Source organism: Aegilops tauschii, chromosome 5 (genome assembly GCF_002575655.3).
Source record: "Aegilops tauschii subsp. strangulata cultivar AL8/78 chromosome 5, Aet v6.0, whole genome shotgun sequence".
NCBI classification, from domain to species: Eukaryota; Viridiplantae; Streptophyta; class Magnoliopsida; order Poales; family Poaceae; genus Aegilops; species Aegilops tauschii.
The window spans coordinates 314,880,094-314,900,639 of record NC_053039.3 but is presented as its reverse complement, the minus strand read 5'-3'; the positions used below and the strand labels follow the sequence as shown (position 1 = coordinate 314,900,639).

Here is a 20,546-nt window from a genome sequence, read left to right as displayed (position 1 = left end):
ACCGAAAAGCCAAAAAAAACCATCTAAAACCCAAAAACGCAGGAAGAAAAAATAAAAAATAAAATCCCGAGAAGACACCCAAAACGCGACACCTGATAGTGGGCACGCTCAGTCCACCTAAAGTGACCTTCGAAGGGGACCTTTCAATATTAGTTTTTTTTTAAGACAAGCCTTTCAATATATTTTTTTTTTAAGACATGCCTTTCAATATTAGTTCTCGGGGCTGGCCCTTAGCGGTGCCGTGCCGGGCTTACCCGCGTGGCCAGGCCTTCGCCCGGCACGGCACGGCCTGTCCAGACCCTTTTACAGCCGGGCCGGGCCATTTGGCCAGGTTATGTGCCACGTTGCTGATGTCCACCCTGACCAATTTGAGCGCAGGAAGCAAAGCTGAGAATCGATGCCCACCCAGCTCCGGCTTCTCCGGCGAGGCTACCGAGCCGCCGCCGCCGCCGCCGCCGTCGCGGCGTCCAAGGCAGGGGCGAGGAGGAAGGTTCTTGATGGAACCCCCGCGGCGCTCGGCTTCCGGATGCCGGCTGAGTGGGAGCCGCACGACCAGTGCTGGATTGGGTGGCCGGTCAGTACTGAAGTGCTCTTGAGTCTTGATTCTTGAGAGACCTGGTTGCTCTTTCTTGAAGTTTTATTTACTTCTGTGAGGCCAACACGGAACCCTAGCTAGATGATGAAAATTTCACAAAATTTCATTCATTTGCCGATTTGCGGTCTTTACATTTCGGAAATGTACTGTTGTTCTGGTGATTGCGGACCAAACTTCACAATGTTGGTAGTAGTTATAAACAAATTTCTTCCAGTGAGATATAGTAGACCAGACCAATGATTGACTACATTGGACGTAGTTAATTATATGTGGTGGTAATTCATCTTTTTAGTATCATTTGTTCGTCTTCATGTTGATTTACTACTGATTTTAACCTGTGTGGAATTGCGTGGCAGTTTACCTTTGTGCTCTTCCGAAGAAATGCTTGCCACATTACTCGCATGGCCTGACAGTTAAAGATCTGCACTCGAGGCTCACATATCTGCACTGCCATATGCCAGGACGCTCAAGGATTTTGGAGAGATGCGGCTGCCCCTGCTCAAAAAGCCTTTGCAAATGTTGTAGATGCAATCTCAAGGTTTGAGCCAGTAACTGTATGCTGTAACGCTACCCAGGTATGCAGACTCATCCATCAGAGAATCTTTTTCTTGTCTGGATGATTTGTCAGAAATTCAGGATACGAATATCATCGGCTTCAATTTTTGTTGCTTTCACCCTAGAGGTTTACCTTGCTCTATTTTTGCATCCGTGGAGTACGCGAGGGTAGCCCATTTGATGGAACATAAATCCAATGTTAGAGTGGTAGAGATGAGCGCTTGTCTTGTTTGGTTGCGTGATTTGGGCCCCAGTGTAAGAATTCTCCTCTCTGTTTTATGGAGGAAATCGCTGTACTCACTGGAATTGGCTTTGTTGACCCACTATTTATTCTATCATCAGTTTGTCGTGCGTGAAGGCGACACAAGATTGAGGAGAGAAATTGCAGGGGTGGATTGGCAGTACAATGCATATGGAGGTACTACCTCCATCTCCACAGTCTGTGATAACAAGAAATATGTGCCAACATCTAATTTGTGCTGTTGTCAAGGTTATAATGGTTTATTTGGGCCAGAAGATCATCAGCTCAATAGGAGAAAAGGTATATCCTGCCATTGTTTTGAACTACCATACTTTTTTTTTACATTATACTTGCATAGTTCTTAACAATGTACCTATAAAGTTGCAATATGTGGCTTATAGTCTTACTTTTGGATATTACTGTGCAGTTTTTTCTGCTACCACATAGTGTTCTTTTATGTGAGTACATAGTTGGCACATGCTTTCGGTGCATTCAAATGCTAATTTTTTTTCATGTAGAGCTTCAATTTACATGTTACTGCACCCTAATTCTGGAGCTCTGGCAGCTAATGGGTAACATGTATTGAATTCAACAAACACTTCTTGTTTGGATCCACAGGACATGAAGAACATATAACTGAAGACAACCTTGTTGCCAGGAAGGTAAAATTTTTACTAAATCCCAATTGACATGCATTTAATATGTTTTGGCAACTTATCACTCTAGTTCGTCTTATTTAATCATTTGAATTCCAGGTAGTGCTTACTATTTTTTTATTTGTAGGTTTTGGAATTGGAGAGGATTCCAAGGTTTGAAACCAATTTTGTTCTTGAAGGTGGAAGCATTCATGTCGACGGAGAAGGTAGCATGGAGATGATCAACCCACTTAACTTCTATGTTTCGGAAACACTTTCTGCTCTCTGAAATATTAGAAGTGCTGGCTATTCTATTTCCCCCACTTTATTTGTGCCAGAAGTGCTGCACTGCATACTTTCATCCTATGCTATTTCTTTTATCCTTGTGAGATTCTCAGATTTATCCTTATGATTCTCAGATTTAGATTTTGTAGAGCTCTCTAATATTGGCATCCTATTGCATAAATCAAAGACACCTCCCCCTTTACACAGGAACCTGTATCACCACTGAGCAGTGTTTATGCCATGGGAACAGAAATCCCCACATGAGTAAGGATGAGATAGAGAACCAGCTGAAGACTCATCTTGGTGTGTCGAAGGTCATATGGTTACCCAAAGGGCTTTACGGTATGTTATTAAAAAAAAACACCCCATATTCGTAGTGTATAAAGGTTTTTTTTTCTTCTGTACCATTTACTTAAATTACCCCCTCTGTAACAAAATGTGGGATGTATTTTTGTAGCCAACTACACCAAAAAACGTCTTATATTTTGTTACAGAGGGAGTATCATTGTTTGGTGCTTACATTGCTACCCACTTGCTACTGAGCCTCTGACTCTGCAGGGGATGAAATGATCAGTGGGCATGTTGACAACATATGCTGCTTTACTGGTCCATCCACTGTTCTCTTATCATGGATCGACGACAAATCTGATCCTCAGTATGAGCATTCAGCTGCCGCATTCGACGTTCTGTCCAATACCACTGATGCCAAGGGCCGGAAGTTAGATATTATCAAGATTCATGTCCCTGGGCCACTGTGCATGACTGAAGAAGTAGCACAACCATTTCTAGGCTCGGTAAGGGTATTTGATAAAGATATATTTCAGTTTTGCTTTGCAGTCTTACCCTAGTTCACCCGAGGTTAAATTCCTTTACAATCTAAGCAAATACACATGAATCTCAGCTGTGCCGGCATATGTTGGACTAAACAGATATTTTCAGCGAGTGCTCCTTAGGAGCTCTCGATATCTCACTGGTTCTTGCGCGGTGACAATATATGATGGTTGCAGGTGGCATTAGGGCAGCAGAGGTTAGCTGGATCGTATGTGAACTTCTACATCGCCAATGGTGGGGTTGTAGCACCAGCCTTTGGTGACAAGTGGGATGAAGAAGCACGCAAAATTTTGGAGAAAGTGTTTCCCAAACACGAGGTGATATCTCCAGCAACACATTCGCTAGAAACTTAATCGGCGCCAGAGATTTTTCTTGTACCATCCTCCTATTCGTCTGGAGCCTTGTACTTGTACTATCAGTAATGGGTGTTTAAGTTTTCTTTGGCCGAATGTGGATAGCCAGTAGCACTGCAAAGTTTGTCCGGTGGAAATCTACTCAAATTGCTAACATTGGCCGAGTCTTGTTAACATGTGCATATTATGCATAGGTCCATCTGTATCTTACTCGACGGATTACACCTTTGTACACCTCTCTTTTTGTATCATGAGTTCATCCATGTGATGTGATTTTGCTGCCTGTTGCAGGTAGTGATGGTGGAAGGGGGGAGGGAGATTGTCCTCGGAGGAGGAAACATTCATTGCGCGACGCAGCAGCAACCTGCCGTTTGCCCCCATCCCTCTGATGCGGACACCATGGAGGGTCAGGGTTGAGGGAAGGGGCGAGAAGCTGGCACCATGATGGACAGGCAAAAGAAAAGGAGAGGGGAAAAATACCAGCATATACGGTGGTAATGTTGCCCACTTGAAGATAGACGATTTATGCCTGTCTCGTGGTCTCAGGGATCAGGGATCAACAAATCCTATAGAAGTCTGCAAACTGAACGAAGCACACGCAAAAGATCAAGTGTTTCTCTCTTCTTCTTGTTTGCACAAATCTCTTCTAGGTAATACTCCTACGTAGTAGTAATGTTTTTATTATTTCTAGGTTGCCTATTTTTCTGAAGCCTAGTTCATTTTCCCTAACCAAGCATTCCCTTTTAGGCCTCCGTTACAACTCTAGAAATTGTTCAGGAACTTATGAGTGAAATCATACAAAATAGTCTTTTCTATGAAATTGTTCCAGCCTCTTTGATCTTGCAGTTTCTTAAAAATAAATCAAATACTTTATCATAATCCTAAAAAAACTCTCTGAATGCGATCAAATAGCCTTATGTTGCTGCGGGAAATTGATCCGCACAGCACCACAGATTCCTCATTGGAAAATGCTGAATAGCCTGACAACTAACACCTAAATTAATTTGGCTGACCAGAAATACTAATACTAACTCCCAAATTGCACCATCAACACTTTGGGAAAAGCACAAAGGAATGAGATACCATGTACTACCTCCGTCTCCCAAAAGAAGGCCTATAAATTTTCTCTTAAGTCAAACGATGCAAAATTTAACCAAAATTATAGAAAAAAACTTTAAACAACTACAATACAAAATTAGTAATACTAAATACACAATAAGATACATCTTATATTATATATATTTGATATTGTAGTTGTGAATATATTTTCCTACAAATTTGGTCAAAATTTGCACCATTTGACTCGATACAAAAGTTATAAGCCTATTCTCAACCGTTAGTTCTCCAAATTTCCTATAAACCACCTAATTTTGTAAGAGGTTTTTAAAAATATGAACAAGGTAAATTTTTATATGGACGTTGCTAATGTTTGATCCACGTCAAAATCTTCATAAGCACAAATACATCAAAGACCAAAGATTTGTTCCCTGTGCATAGTAATTCTATGAAGAGATCATATACAAATAGGGAAACTCTCCTTTTTTTAGATGAATATAGGGAAACTCTCCTAAATTCATTTTTTGAACTTGCAAACTCTTCTCGGCAGTTTGCCTCCAGATTTGAAAAAAATAAATAGAAAGAAGTATTCAAATCATCCTCAAATTCACTCTTTGGGATACATACCCCCCTGAACTGAAAACCAGGGCAAATAACACCCTGAAATTACTCAAACTGGGTTAATAACCCCCTTGAGCGGTTTATATGTAATCTGGAGCGGTTTAGGCTGGTCACAATGGGCAAGAACATAAGCTAGTAACTTACACACTTCTCTAGACTATGTTACTACCTCCATAGTGGGTAGGAACATCTATGTAGTGTCATGCAACGATGTATTTATTAGGTTATAGACCCATTGTTTCTTGGAGTATGTGATGTTTCGGTAACTTAAGCTAGTTACCACAAGCACCTCTCTCTTCATTAAATATGTGTCACATAAGCAAAGTTGTATTGGAGTGTGTGATGTTACTGAGCAAGTATAATAGAGATGAGTCGGCGGGCTATAAGGAATAAACTAGTATATTTCTGCTTAGTTGGAGGAAAGAGAAGAGGAGAGAGAAGGTAAGCGGGCTCTTTATGAAGAGCCAGCTCTAGCACGTGCTCCTATGCACTTTGTGAGAATGAAAGATGGGCCACGTAATAAAAAAGTAGTACACTTTTTTGATCTACTATTGTACATGTTGCCTATAAAATGGGCTGTATATGACACTGGCTTATAGCCAGCAGCTGGCTATACTATTAACCATGCTCTAAGTTCCTCCCCCAGCCTTATGTGCGCCCATGATTCTGATTAGGCGCTGACTGGGCAGAGAACGCTGAGTAGACCAGGATCGCAACCCCCAACAAACCCCAATCTCCATTCTCCGCCTTTCTTTCCTTTCTTGGCCGCCGCCGCCCGCCATGGTGCACTGCAAGCAGCCGCGCACGAGGGGACGGGGGCCGCGCGCGCGCCGGGGGCGAAGGCCGAGGCCGTGGCGGCGAGGGCGCCCGCGTCGTCGGACCCCGGCTACATGAGGCCGACCAGCAGCTCCGGCGCCAGGGCCGGCCGGGAGGCTGCTGCGGCGACCTCCACTCACGCCGCGCAGCCGGTGGTGGCAAAGGCGGCGCTCGTTGGGAGCACTCCGCGCGCGGCCAGGCCGACGTGCGCCTCCGCGCAGAAGAGCGGCGGCGGGGGCTGCGAGGGGCACCGCGCATGCCGGTACGCCTACTGCTCCTTCAAGGGCCACGCGCCCGCGGCGCCGCCGCTGGGGGCCTTCCTGGCGTCCCGGAGCAGAGCATGAAGCACAGGGGTGTCTCCGCGTTCCGCAACCCCAAGACCAATCCCAATCCCAGCAGCAATGTCGCCGGCAAAGGGGACGACGGGTTCTTCGTCCAGGTGGCGTGTCCCGGCGACGGCGCCCGCCCGAAGACGGCGAGCTCGGGCTCCTGCTGCAGCGGCCTCTCCGCCGAGGAGGTGGAGTCTCCCTACGTCAACTTCGGTCGCCGGAGTCTCCGGGGCGGGACGGACAAGTGGGCCGACCCGGGCGCCTCGGTGGACGGCTCCTGCGGGTCCAGCGATGTTGTGTATCGACTGAAGGAACGACGCCAGCTTGTCGAAGAACAAAATGTTGGATGCGTATGTGTGTGATTTGGAAGTCAAGCATCGTGGAGAAGTTGATGTCTTGAAGAATAAGATTCAGAAACTGCAGTTCTTCTTTGTGCTTGCTCTGTTCTGCTTTGTCATTTCACACTCTTGGAAATGATTGTCGTGAAGAAGAAGAGGAAGAAGAAGAAGAAGAAGAAGCTAGTTTGTGAAGGAGTCATTTATGTATGCTGTTTTGCTTTGTAAGCTTTTAACCAAGCATTCAGAATGTATGCTGTTAAAAGGATTCAGAATTTGTACTGTATCTTCTTATGCAAAATTCAGAATTTGGTACAATGCCTCTTGCAAGTGTTATGAAAAGATTCAGAATTTGGTACAATGCCTCTTGCAAGTGTTATGAAAAGATCCAGAATTTGGTACAATGCAAACTCTCAGTTTTATGTCTGATCTTCTTATGTAGAATGTATACTGAATGCTGATACGAAAAGATTCAGAATGTATGTCTGATCTTCTTATATGTGTTGTGATGTATGCAACACTGTGTTTTATCTACGGTGAACCAAATATACAAATATATTGTTTGCCGTTATGAAAAGATCATCTACAGTGAACCAAATATTACAAAAAAAACAAATATATTGTATGTTGTTATGAACAGCATAAAATATGCAGTGAACCAAATAGTACAAAAAACAAATATACTGTATGTTGTTATGAAAAGATCATCTGCAATGAACCAAATATTACAAAAAATATAAAGATATTGTATGCAAGTATGCAAAGATCATCTGAACCAAATATTACAAAAAAAAAATACAAAGATATTGTATGCCAGTATGAAAAGATCATATGAAACACCAACCCTAATTTATAATACAGAACATAGTAGCCTGATAGTACAGAGAATACACGACTCCATATAGATATATATTACATGACATGACTCTTGACACAAAAATGACTCCTCAACATCAAACTGGAGGACCTGCTCTGCCTTTCTTAGCTTCTTTGTATCCAGCCAAATTGAAGACACAATGTTGTGGCAAATTTGTAACTTGTTTAGGTGGAACAAATGGAGTAGCAGCACTTCTCTGAACCTTTGCTGATCTAGCCTTGCTGCCTGGAGCATGCTTATCATATTTCAGCGAGCTTGGTTGTGACACAGGCAATGAGCTCGGTTGTGAATTTGGCTCCCTAATTTGAATGCCTGTAGGTCGTCTGCACTCGTGCACTTGTAGGTCTTGAGCTACAGCCTTTCCCTTGCTCTGCCTTGCAACTTCTTCAGCCTATTACATGTACACATTAAAACTTATGGACTACATGGGTATAATATGACATGTGAGAATGTAGTAAACATTTGAAATTACTTATGTTCAGCACATTACCTTTGATTTCTTTGAAGTTTCTGCCTCATAGGCTTCTTTCTGTAGTTTCCTTTTCCTAGACCTTTCTCTGACAATATGTGCATTTCCATGATGCTTAGTTGCAGCAGCATTATTTGTGCAACTTTTCATGTTATGGCCTGTCCTATTGCATGAACTGCAAGTGATTTGGCCACCCACCTTGCTCATTTTTATCCCTTTTGGTGCTTCTCCTTCTTCTCTTTTCCTTGTTTGCAAATTACGAAAAAGGCTTTCGCCCCGCTATATTGATATAGCAACCGCCCGATACAACAAAGAGTCCAATGCTGGGGCAAACAGCACAAGCATGCCCAAAAGAAACAAAAGAGAAAGAAGAGAGAAAATAATGTCCACAACGTCGGATCGACGAAAACGATGATAACCCAAAACCGTTGCGCCCACCGGAGATGTACCACCTCGCTCCAGGCACCTCGAACCTCCGCATACCAAGTAGCACCTTCAGGAAGGAACACGACGACGACGACGCTGCTGCCCGGACAGGTCCTAGGGTTTCCCCCGGTACGTGGAGGGGCGTGGGGAAGGGGAAGACCCGACGCCCTTCAGGAAGGAACGATGGCGCCCACGGGCGTCACTGCGTCGGTGCCGGCAAGCCGGCCCGGATTTCTCCCATCCGCCAAACACCCACAACCCCGAACGGTCCGACGCGCACCACCAGACAAGCCACCCACGAACGTGCGCCACCACGGACTTGCCATCATCACCGCCGCCTCACCGTGGTCATCGAAGCGAGACCAACGAGGACGAGAGGGAGCAGCCGGGAACGAGGAACGGCAGCGAGAGCAGCCACGCCGGAGGAGACAACCTCCACCGCCATCGGCGGTCACCGACCGGACGCGGCAAGGGGAGCGTACCAGGCCCTCGAGGCCCGGCCGAGCCCAAAAGGGGCTCGTGAAGCACCCGTCGCCGAGCTGCAGTAGACGTGCCGCCGTCTCCACCACCCCCCGCACGAGCCGCACCACCACCGCCCCCGCCGGAGCCGCCGCAGGCGAGATCGAGTCAGGCCCGCCCAGACCCAGAGGGGGCCCAAAAGGGCCCAGATCTAGGCTGGGAGGGCGCCGCCACCATCCACCGCGCCAGCGCGCCGCCAAGGGGCTGCGCCGCCGCCTCTAGGCCACCCGGAGCTGCGCCGCCAGGAGCAGCCGCCGCTGCCGGAATCATCGTTGACCGAGGAGCACCGCCGCGGGATGCCACCACCCGAGCCGTGGCACCGCGCGCGGGGAAGGGACGGCCGCCGCCGCCGCCAACACCACGCGGGCAGGGCCCGGTGGCGCAGGCCGGCGGCGGCGGGAGGAGGGGAACGGGAGGGGGAGGCGCTGGAGGGCGGGGAGATGGGCCCCCGGTCGCCTCGCTCGGGGAGGCGACGCGGGGGGGCGGGCCGGGAGGGAGGAGGGAGGCGGGGCGCGGCGCGGCACGTGCGGCCGGAGGCGCAGCAGGGTGGGGGGAGGGGGCCGGCGGCGGCGGCGGAGCGGGGTCACGAGGTCCGACAGCTCGTTCTCTCCTTATTTAAATCGTCGTCCTTGTTTGCAAATTCACAGTGTACTTGTATTTATCATGCTCTAACACCTCAAACCCATCTCTTCCATTCCAGAGCACATGACAATTTCCAGATCTTGTTATATTCTGCTTCAGTTTTTTAAATATGTTTGGGCATATGATTCATGACCATTTCAAACACTTGGTAATGCATTCTTGTATCCTCACCATAATTTTGCATCTTATCCACTCCAGCATAGATATAATAGGTAGATATCTTGATTCCATGATCCAATTGTTGAATGACTCACACATATTATTGTCAACTGAATCACAGTAGCTTCCCAGCTTCATGTAAGCCCTACTCCAGTGAATTGGGTCTGTATTCATCATGTCCTTTGCTCCTTCAACTGTGAATTGAGCCAACCGTGCTCTGTTATAGTTGAACAGAGACCTGTTAGGAGCCTTTACACATCTCCAGAATCTCTTTTGCAAATCTTTGTCATTATGTTTTTTCTTCCAGTTGGAGTAAATGTGCTGCCTTGCACACATCCTATGTTCTGCTTTTGGAAGAATATCCTCTATAGCCCCTATTAGTCCTTTCTGCTGGTCTGAGATGAACACCCACCCATCCCCTTGATTACTGATTTTGAGGTCTCTGTTTAACTTCTCAACAAACCAGAACCAGGACTCATATGTTTCTTTTTCGACTACAGCCCAAGCTACAGGGTACATCTGATTGTTGGCATCTCTTCCCAAAGCAACAAGTAGCTGACCAAAGCAAGCACCTTTAAAGAAACAACCATCTAGTCCTATAACCTTTCTGCGGCCAGCAAGAAATCCTTTTTTAATAGCACCAAAGCACATGTAAAACCTCTCAAAAACATGCTCATCATCCTTCACATCATCTGCCAGTTTGATAGCAACAGTGCTACCTGGGTTAGTTCTCAGCAATTCCAATTGGTAGTCAAAAACCAATTCCCTTTGTGCCTAGAGTAAGTTTCTCTTACATTTACTGACAACAAACCTGCATACATGTCAAATTGCTCATCACCTACACATATGTCAAACTGCTCATCACTACCAGATAGCATGGTTTGGTCTTGGTGCATTTCTTTATCACGGAGAAAGTGCTCCTGCTGAATTGGCATGTTCATTTCTTCAACAAAAACATCAGCATAACCACCATCTTTTATTCCAATGTCCATCCTCTTCACCGAATCATCATCCGACAGGAACATAAGACCATCACTGACTTTTTTCCTGGAAGTAACCAATGTAATTTGTAGCTGTAAGTACCTCTGCAGTGACCTCTTTCCACTTGATGAATATCTTCTGCATAGTTACATAATTCTCTATAGGACAAATTATCCCTTGGAATGAACATCTCTGCCACCAATTCCCCAATGTAATCCAACTTTCCGTCCACTTGCTGAAATGATCCATAGTAATGAAACCTGACTAAGAAGTTGTCCAATGGATCGGGACCAGGAGAACCTACAAATTCAGACAGGAAGAATCGACATTCAGAAAACAAATAAAGTTGAATCTTTAGCTCTAACCATACAAAATCCAGGAAAGTATGTACAGGAAAAGGTAACATTCAGTCAAGCATGGCAGATCATTTACTCTGCATTGAAAGTATGTACCGTGCAACTTCAGTTCATTCAGGCAAAATATGTCCACTTTTCTCCTAAACCAAACAGGAAAAACATCTACAATAAATTCAGACAAATATGTGCACTGAAAGTTCATTCAGCCTCATTTACTCTGTAGGAGAAAGTGCAAGTTTTCCTACACCAAATTATCTTGAAAGGTCGCTCCTTTCCCTACCAATTCTCCTTGCATTCAAAGTTCAGTCAGCCCCACTTTTTTCTGAACTATCATAGGAACAGGGCAACCACCCACAACAAATTCTCCAATTTACTCTGTAGGAGAAACAGGGCATAAGATAGAGAGAGAGATATATGGCCATCGGTTCCAGAGATATGGTCACTTTTTTCTGAACTAACATAGGACGCAGTTGACAAAACAGGGAATCAATCAAAAAGCCACATCTACCCCTAAAATCATAGCACTAAAGCGCTCAATTCCCGTCATATGAACCCATGCCTCTACAGCACACGCGATTCCACCGGCGCTCGCGATTCCGTCGGCGAACAACACCTGAACCCAAATAGAGGAGCAGCAAAGATGGAGGGAGAAGCACCTGGACACATGGTTTGGTTCCGCCCGCTACGGATGAGCGACAGATGAGGGAGGCGACGGCGGACGGCGCATGCGATTGCCAAGCCCTAGCGAACGAAAGAGGGGAGGCGATTCTTCTAGAGGCAGAGCTCTGACGAAGAAAAAGGGAAGGAGACGATAGAAAAAGGAAGAAACGAGACAGCCATCTGACTAATGGGACCCACACTGGCCTACTCAGCGTTCTCTGCCCAGTCAGCGCCTAATCAGAATCATGGGCACACATAAACCGCTCCAGATTACATATAAACCGCTCAAGGGGGTTATTAACCCGGTTTGAGTAATTTCAGGGGTTTGAGTTCAGGGGGTATGTATCCCAAAGAGTGGATTTGAGGGTGATTTGTATACTTCTTTCAAATACATATATATGCGAGGCCCGGCCCAGCCCAGACCATCACATTCTTACCGAGGCCCAGCCGCTGTTCTCCGGACCTGTGCCCCCCTGTACCTCACTGCCGGAAGCAGAAGCAGCAGCGCAGCCAGCAGCAAAAGAATCGCGAGGAGATGGCGGCGGCGACGGCGACGGTGCAGGCGCAGCCAGGACTCGACGCGCGCGAGTGGGACGAGGCGGCGTACCGGCGGGGCATCCTGCGGGAGCGCGACCTCTCCTGCCGCACCCTCTTCCGCGCCGTCTTCTACGACCAGCGCGACGAACCCGACCCGGACGTCCTCCTCGCCGCCGCCTCCAGCGACGGCTCCCTCGCGTCCTTCTCGCTGTCCTCCTGCATCGCCTCCTCCGCCTCCGCCCACGCCGCCCCCCAGGTTTCGCCTCCCCCCTCCCTCCCCCTTCTTCCCCCCATCCCTGCTCTATTCCGTGTTTGATACAAACGCCCCGTTCCCCTTGATTTGATTCAGCCGGCCGCCGCCGCGCTGGTCGACCCCGTCTGCATCGTCCAAGCGCATAGCGGCCCCGTCTACGACGCCAAGTTCTACAACGATCCGATTCAGCCGCTGCTCTTCAGGTAAATGCTTCTTCTTTCTGACCAATTTCTTCCTGTTGGTGCCGTGGGATTGGCGGCCAAGAGTGTTCTCAAGAAGGAAAATTTACAACGTGATCCGTTGCTTGTGACAGCTGCGGGGATGACGGCCACATTCGGGGTTGGAGATGGCACGAGATGCAGAGCTGCCTTCTGCCACTCTCTCTGCAAGGTAATGTACTCGTGGCTTGGTTTGCTAGATTAGTTGGAACTGTGCTTATCCACCTGTTCTTACATACATGTACTTTCAGTAAGAAGAAAAAGCTACTTTTTTTCACTAGCAAAGATGTCAATCTTGCGCATTCAGCTTCTTGTGCATAGTCTCAGTCTCATCTTATATGGTTGATTTACAGCAGTTGAATAAAGAAGTATAGCCTTACTATTTTAGAGCATGAATGAAATCTAAATCAACAATTGTAAAAGTGCGTGATATTTGTGCTCACTTCTATGAAACTGAAAATGCTTTTCAGATGCTTTATGTCAATATTATCCCTGTGGCCTGCGTTGATGATAAAGTTGATATTTGTCAATGAGTTGAGTCAAATATATTACTACGAGTGCAGAGTGAAACAAATCATCTGTCTAGCTAAGCTACCTAAAAAATAATGGTTATTTATTACGTAATAGGTAGAGCACTTATTTTGATCTTTCTCATGATATTTTACCATTGCATTTTTCCCCAGGGGATCATGTTGAACCAATACTTGACTTGGTTAACCCTCAGCATGAGTAAGATTCCATACTAAACAATTGGACATGCAGATCTGACAGTTCTTTGTTCCTGAGGAATACACCAGTTCTCTCGCCCTCCATTTTCTCATATATGTTTCTGTCAATTTATAGAGGCCCTTGGGGTGCACGGTCTCCAATACCAGAAAATAATGCCATTGCAATTAGCAAACAGGTTAGTTCTTTAGATTTGCATATTTTCACACTGTTTGAAGAAAGCAAGCAGCACAACAGCCTCTTATGTGCAGTCTGTCCTCATTCTTCTCGTAGAATGCTTGATTTCTTATTTGGTTATGATGGATATTGATTTTCTCCACTATGCTTCTTTCAAACAGGATGGATCTCTTTTCGCAGCAGCGGGTGATGCATGTGCTTATTGCTGGGATGTGGTATGTATTTACTTGAGGTAAAAATATGATATATAGAAGTCCTGAATTAATTGAAATGAAATATGCTTTTGCCTAAGAACCATTTGAGTCACAAGCTTCCATATCCATAGTATTAGTGTTCTATGTGACTGCTTGAGGTGTCTGACAATAATTTCGATCATGTCTGCTTGTCTCAGGAAAGTGGCAAGTGTAAAATGACCTTTAAGGGGCATACTGACTATTTGCATAGTATCGCAGTTCGTGAGGCAAACCACCAGGTTAGCTCATTATTTTAGTACTGTAACATTTTCTTATGAAAACCTGCTAGATTTTGCCATAGCTATTAATGGACAAACTTGTGCTTTTTTTAGGTGGTAACTGGATCAGAAGATGGGACAGCCCGCATCTGGGGTGAGCAATCCTCTCAATTCAAGAAAGTTTCTGTATTTCGTTTTTGTTTAAATATGGTTTATCTGTGCTCTTCCAGTTCCTAGTGGTATTGACAGCAATATCTGCCTTTCTAGTTCGTTCAAAGAAAAAACGCGCAACGCGCTATAGCAATCTCTGCTCCTATTAGTTTTACTTCTCTGGCCACAAGACTTATGCTACATGCTAACAAATTTATCATATAAGTTCAACTTTGGCAAGCTTTTATTCTGTTATCATGCTTATTCATGCTCTTTGTGGACACTCTAGATTGCAGAAGTGGGAAGTGTACGCAGACGATACGTCCAGTACAGAACAAGAAAACTGAGGGCTCGTGGGTCGGTTGCATTGCCATTGATGCGAGTGAAAGTTGGCTGGTATTGGGCACATCTAGCTCATATAGATACTAAGTGTTTGTTAGTTTTAGCCAAGTTTTTTGCTGTATGTTATGTATCTTACTTTGTTTTGGGTTGTACTATTCCCAGGCTTGTGGTACTTCTAGTGGTATATCAGTTTGGAGTCTTCTTTCAAATGAGTGCATCTTTAACGCAGATTGTGGTGCTCCTGTTCAAGATTTGTTGTTTGACAAAAATCAAGTAAGTGCTGATCTGTAGATGTTCATTTGTTTCCTCCCTGCCCAAGTAAGACCTTTAGTTAGCTGGTTAGGTTGGAATAAAACTTGAAAATAGAACAGTTTTTATAATGCTCATAACTATGAGTTTTATAGAAGAACACTTCTTCCTTTTTTCACCGATTCAAAATATAAATAGGACAGTAACTAAAACCCATAACTTAACCGAGAACACGTTTAGTAAAATTGGTCAATGGACCTTCCTTTTTGTTCAATAAATTGGTCAATGATTCAGTGTAACTCATGATTCAGATGGCCACTAAACTGGTCCAGTAAACTGGTAAGGTTGCTCAATGCTCATTGTTAGAAATAGCTACTATTTAGTTTGAAGATGGATAAGAAACATCCACTATAGTAATGCCTCGTAAACTGGTAAGGTTATCAGTGCTCATTAATAGAAATAGCTCATCACTAATTTGTAGATAGGCAGGAAATGATCAGTATATGGTGAACTTCCAATGTTACTCAATGCCCATCATTAGAAGCGGCTCGTCATTGGCTTAAAGGTGGACAGGCAATAATATTAGAGACATATGCCTGCCTTTACTGAGTTTAGCAAGCACTATGGCTATAACAAACTAGACACCCACATATCCAATTACTTCAATCATTTCCATGCATCTGATATGGTTAAGGTGAACAACAATTCCCACTGGTGTATGTTTTATCACAGAAGACTGTTCGAATTTATCACTAAAGACACCACCAAGCATTTGAGATTTGGTTGATTACCAGACTATTTATGTGAAAAAGGGAGATGAGTAATATAAACAACAAAGTGGCATGCATGATTTATCTCAACTCTTTTGCTTCCAATAGCATGCTAACCGTTTCCGCATTTTTTTCCTGTTCATACCACATCCATTCAGATTTTAGCGGTCGGCGCTGAACCTGCGCTCTCCCGTTTCACGATCAACGGGGTTGTTGTTTCGCAAATAAAGTGCGCTCCTCCATCGGCATTTTCTGTCTCCATGCATTCGTCCGGGGTATGTATCCATGTCCCTTTTAGTCGAGACCACTTCTTGGATCTGCGTCATCTTCCAATATCTGGGGCTGGAAATTCTGTTCTCACTTGCTTGCTACCCATGCCGTTACAGATGGCAGCTGTTGCTGGGCATGGGGGTCTGGTGGATGTCATCTCTGGATTTGGGAGCCATCTCTGCGCGTTTTGCTGCCGTGGCCTGGATAGGTAATCAGTTACCGAGTGCTGATGAAGCGTTACTGCGCAATTTCCGTTTGCCACTCCCACATTAGTCAGTGGAGTGCGAAACTGTATTTCTTTTTCCCCTCACTGTTGTAATACGAGTATCAGTTCACTTCAGTCTGTGGAATGATTTCCTGACAAGGATAGATTCTTTGTAAATGTCCTTGTTCAAAGATATTCTGTTGGAGGTTTCGATACAATCCGTCTCAATCTGTTTCACATATGTTAATTTTTGGAGGTAGCTAGAAAGAAAGAGCTACTCCTGCAACTCTTACTGCTTGATAAATTTGGTTTCTGAGATTAAAATAGCTCTAGGTAACTTCAAATTATCACCAACAACAACAACAAAAAGATGAAATTGCCACCAAATTGTGTGCTCAGTTAGTCAACACCAAGCTGAGTAATACAACTTCTCTTACATACATTAAACAAAGAACCAAGTTATAGGCTTACAGCCCAGGTTTACATGTAGTCGCTACCAACCAGCGACTAATACAACTCCTCTTACATCAAGAATACAACAAAGTTACATATGCTTGCAGTACACATTGTCTAAACAGACATACTTACAGTACAGGCTTACACACCGTTCAAGTCGACTGATTTTGGAGTTCCACCACCACTCAGGCACACTATTTACACCTTCAACCCATCACCCATGGAACCAACAGGTGTGCCAGAAATACCCATCTCTGGCAAATATGTACACTAAAACCCTTCCTATATATACACAAAGGCGTGGCGTGGACCGTGGAGAGATATCACCAGCAAGGCTTCCAAATACAAGTGGTTCTAAGAATTCCATCATTTCATCCTCCTACTCCACAAAGCAGATATCGGGAGCTTTACCTACCACCTATTCGTCGAACTGCACGCTAGGTAGAAGAACTTACAACCTGGGCAGCAGCCACCCAAAGGTCCAGCCAAGGAGCAATCCTGCACCAACGATGCCTACGCCAACTGCAAACATGATGGCCTTGCAGAAGCCACCTTCCTTGTTCTGCCTCCTGCCTTTCTTCTTTGCCCTGCCTTTTCGCTCCCCTTCTGGGTCCACCTTCTCCTCCTTCATCACCGTCCAGGGAAGCTCCGGGAACATGGCTGCTATCTGATGCTCTTTCAACCTGAGCTGGAGGCATATGTTCTCCAGCTGCAGCATTTTCAGCCACTGCTTACACGCAAAGAGGTGCGAGGCCTGACGAAACAATAGCTTGACGACATGGTCTTTCTCATCATGAGCATTCTTGGCAGCCACCTCGGCTTCCCTAGCCCGTGTCTGCGAATGGCGAAGAGCGTCCAGTAGCTGGGCCCTCTCGGCGTCTTTCTGATTCTGATATGTGGGCTTGCTGCCTGGTGTGTGATCACCACTACTATATGAATCCTGCGTGCCCCTGCATTTCAAATGTAATGTAATGATATAAATAAATGCACAGAAATCTGGAAGAAGCTTGGATGAAAGGAAAGGGCACCTCAGGCATTTCCAGGAATAACATAATAACAATATACAAAAGAGGCATAAAATGGACATCAGTGGACATGATGCCAAATTACATTAAACTTAAATTCAGTCAACTTTTACCCGGGCGCATTTAACTTTTATCCATAATAAGTTTTTTGTTCTTGTCGCAAAATTACCGAAAACAAGTTTAACTGGCTTGCAATTTTGATTATGACAACGCACAAAGGACTGACAGAGATTCACTGCATATATACAGACTGGAGCAAAATTAACAGCCTGTTCCTTTAATTTCAGCCTAACTAGGGTTGGGTGTAATATGTAGATAATGGAGCTATAAAAGATTCCTTGTAGTGAAAAACTACATAATAAAAGAAAAGAAAGTACATATGGCGGGCAAATCTACAAAGGAGGACACCTAGTTGTAGTTTTGATGGTTATGAAACAAGACAAATGAAACCACACATACCCATGCGCATCATTTTTGTGAGACTGTTGCCAGCCTCCACCGTCAGATGAATTCATCTCATTGGTGCTTGAGAGGCTATAGCTGCACATCATAGTGTCGTGTAGTTGAGGCTGCGACTCTTTACCAGAAGAAGATGATGATTTCCCACAGCCATCCTTGCTTTCATGGCCGTTCAATTTTGCCCCATGAATACGCACTATCTGAGTGGGTTTTGGCAGATCGTTGTTCTCAATGTGCTGCATTGCTCTTTCTGCAACAAGCGAAGCCAATCCTTCCTCGTCAGCTACTTGCCACCAGGGCTGAGACTTCCTGTCTTGTTCCCAAGGTGGATCCATCTCATAGCATGCCTTCTTTGGTTTCTTCGGAAACAAAGGGTCAAAAGTATTGAAGTCCATAACCTCTTTATCCTCGTGAAGGAAGTTATTGGAATTTCCTCTGCACTTGAGACTCGTTTGAGGGCACCCTTCGCAAGGTGCTTCAGATGTTTGCTTCATAAAAGCTGTTGAGACCATCCATGGCGGCTCAGAAGGGCACTCGCTCTTCTTCGTGTTGATGTCGTCAAGCGTAGAGACGGGCGAGAAACTGTCCACTTTCTTCACATTGGCTTCTCCGCCCATGTAATTCAGATGGTCACCAGAAAGCACCTTGTGGCACCCGAAATTGGGCTGCAGCTGAAGAAACCACGCATCTATCGGCTGATTGGAGTTCATCGGGTTCCAGTTCAGATGCATGAAGTTTGGGATGTGGCAGTCTCGCGGACTGGTGGGGTTCCCGCTGTTTGCTTCATGCTGTTGCATCGACGGTGGACAGCAGGCCAGTTTCGGAGCCCTCTTTGCATCCTCCTGAAATAGGCAGCGGTTGGCGGCCCGTTGCCAAGCAGCTCTCGCTTCTGCCGCCGCCATCAGTCTCGCATGTCAAGGATCTGCCCATCAGAAAGTTGACCATCAGCATTAGCTCATAGTACTTGTTTCGAAGTGAAAACAGTATCAGCAAAACGTTCTCTCTATATATAAGAGATGAGAGCCACAACGTAACATGCATAATAATTCACAAGCATTCCCAAAATTATTGGACAAACCATTCACAAACGTCCATGATTAATTTACTTGGTGTCAGGAACAATTTAGATGCCAGATATAGGACAGTGCCACTGCTACGGTGCAGTATATGATAGCACTATCTATGTCGCTTCCCCAAAGCAAGCAAGCAACGTTGAAGCACAGAAATGTCCACCCATGGGCCATGGCCAAGAAGAAGGCAACCATTACTACTGATTCCAGCGGGAGTGCAACTTTGGAAGGGAAGCAGTAGTAAAAGATTACGCGAGTACCGCCGACAGACCCCCCGACCCCTACCGAGTGAGGGGACTAATCATGGCGGCTGGATCTGGCCCGGGGAACTGCCCGGACTCCTATCTTGTTTAATTCCAAGAAAACTCGGCTCCATGAAATAATCGCATGACATGGACAATCATTGACGACATCCCAAGAAAATTTTCAGGCGAAGGTGCTTGACCTGGATCGGCGGCAAGAAGCGGAGGTGGGATGAGCGAGCCCCACCCACGTGAAGTAGATTCGAGCCAGGCGCTTGGAAACTTGAGCGGCGAGGAGGGGAGACGCCGATCCCCAGCTAGCAAGGTGAAGTAGCTGGATCAACAAGTGAACGTGCCCCTAATAAATGGAGAAGGGGGAAACCGGGGAGCGGAGACTGCGGGCAGGGGATCGGGAGGTCTCTTGCGTTGCTTGTCTGCCCCCTCTGGAGAATGACGTGAAAGCAAAGCAAAGGGGAACAATCAGACGCAAAGATAGATATTTTAGTTACTTGTAAATAAAATTGAAAAGAAAATTTTCTCGTCATTTTTGTTAGGCGCGCAAGCGCAAGCGCCTCTTCTTACCTTGGCTGGCTGGCCGGCTGACAGCGCCGCGCCGTGCTTCGCTGGATTTCCGCTGCTGGTCTGTTCGTTCTCTCCGTTCGTCTTTGACTACGATTTTATTCCGGTTTTCCGTTTCTGGGGGCGAGCGAAGGGGGAATGGGACTGGGAGGATCCGTGCCTTCTCGATCTCGATGGGAATCTGTGGAATCCTATCCATAGGTTTCTCTCTCCTCGTCTCTTTTGTTTTATTTTCTAACTTATATTATTATAATTTGCTGCTGTTTTCTGCTTGGAGTGGTGTAAGGGGTGGGGTAGCCAGGGGGCGGTGTGTGTGGGGACGTGTGTGCCCCGCTGATGCCGCCACATCACCTTCCACTTGAGCCGGGTGTGTGACTCACTCCACCTCCCAAAAACAATACACTAAATAAATACTTCCTCCATAAATTAATATAAAAGCGTTTAGATCATTATTTACATGTATGTGTGTATTCGAGCAGTTAAAGTAGACCTCTTTAACATTCTACTATTAAAAAAAACCCTCTGCGGATGTCCTTAGGTTCAAAGGAATTTCACATAAATAAATTGGGACCAAGCACCCGAAATAGAGATTCATGTCAGTCACTTACGATTTAGGCCATCAGATC

General features: G+C 45.5%; 4 protein-coding genes and 1 long non-coding RNA gene across 6 annotated transcripts; 3 read left to right on the top strand and 2 right to left on the bottom strand.

Annotated features, from left to right (window-relative positions):
* Window positions 1-335: 335 nt before the first annotated feature.
* Window positions 336-7,013, top strand: LOC109770122 (agmatine deiminase). Its single transcript, XM_020328838.4, has 11 exons — window positions 336-574; window positions 1,057-1,170; window positions 1,310-1,405; window positions 1,493-1,568; window positions 1,641-1,691; window positions 2,010-2,053; window positions 2,175-2,253; window positions 2,519-2,653; window positions 2,870-3,105; window positions 3,319-3,459; window positions 3,787-7,013. Exons 1-11 carry the CDS (start codon window positions 398-400, stop codon window positions 3,910-3,912), a joined length of 1,275 nt encoding a protein of 424 aa, XP_020184427.1. The 5' UTR covers window positions 336-397; the 3' UTR covers window positions 3,913-7,013.
* Window positions 5,680-7,013, top strand: LOC141022801 (uncharacterized). The gene is made up of 2 exons (XM_073499071.1): window positions 5,680-5,688; window positions 5,847-7,013. Exons 1-2 carry the CDS (start codon window positions 5,680-5,682, stop codon window positions 6,330-6,332), a joined length of 495 nt encoding a protein of 164 aa, XP_073355172.1. The 3' UTR covers window positions 6,333-7,013.
* Window positions 7,014-7,318: 305 nt separating this feature from the next.
* LOC109770126 (uncharacterized) lies at window positions 7,319-11,923 on the bottom strand. Its single transcript, XR_005757261.3, has 3 exons — window positions 11,738-11,923; window positions 8,020-11,025; window positions 7,319-7,920 (listed from the first exon to the last, which is right to left on the bottom strand). It is a non-coding gene; the product is annotated as an uncharacterized lncRNA (long non-coding RNA).
* Window positions 11,924-12,170: 247 nt separating this feature from the next.
* On the top strand, window positions 12,171-16,307 carry LOC109770120 (THO complex subunit 6). The gene is made up of 12 exons (XM_020328837.4): window positions 12,171-12,534; window positions 12,628-12,734; window positions 12,845-12,921; window positions 13,433-13,478; window positions 13,593-13,653; window positions 13,814-13,867; window positions 14,044-14,124; window positions 14,218-14,257; window positions 14,543-14,649; window positions 14,758-14,868; window positions 15,773-15,889; window positions 16,001-16,307. The coding sequence occupies exons 1-12, from the start codon at window positions 12,277-12,279 to the stop codon at window positions 16,094-16,096; spliced, it is 1,155 nt and encodes a 384-aa protein (XP_020184426.1). The 5' UTR covers window positions 12,171-12,276; the 3' UTR covers window positions 16,097-16,307.
* A 201-nt stretch (window positions 16,308-16,508) lies between these two features.
* On the bottom strand, window positions 16,509-20,142 carry LOC109770119 (uncharacterized). 2 transcript variants are annotated; one of them, XM_020328836.4, is made up of 4 exons: window positions 19,924-20,142; window positions 19,545-19,784; window positions 18,030-18,951; window positions 16,509-17,495 (listed from the first exon to the last, which is right to left on the bottom strand). In XM_020328836.4, the coding sequence occupies exons 3-4, from the start codon at window positions 18,929-18,931 to the stop codon at window positions 16,997-16,999; spliced, it is 1,401 nt and encodes a 466-aa protein (XP_020184425.1). In that variant the 5' UTR covers window positions 18,932-18,951; window positions 19,545-19,784; window positions 19,924-20,142; the 3' UTR covers window positions 16,509-16,996. The 2 variants fall into 2 exon arrangements, with proteins under 2 accessions (XP_020184425.1, XP_040246246.1); XM_040390312.3 differs by lacking the exon at window positions 19,545-19,784 and having other exon boundaries at window positions 19,924-20,047.
* Window positions 20,143-20,546: the final 404 nt, after the last annotated feature.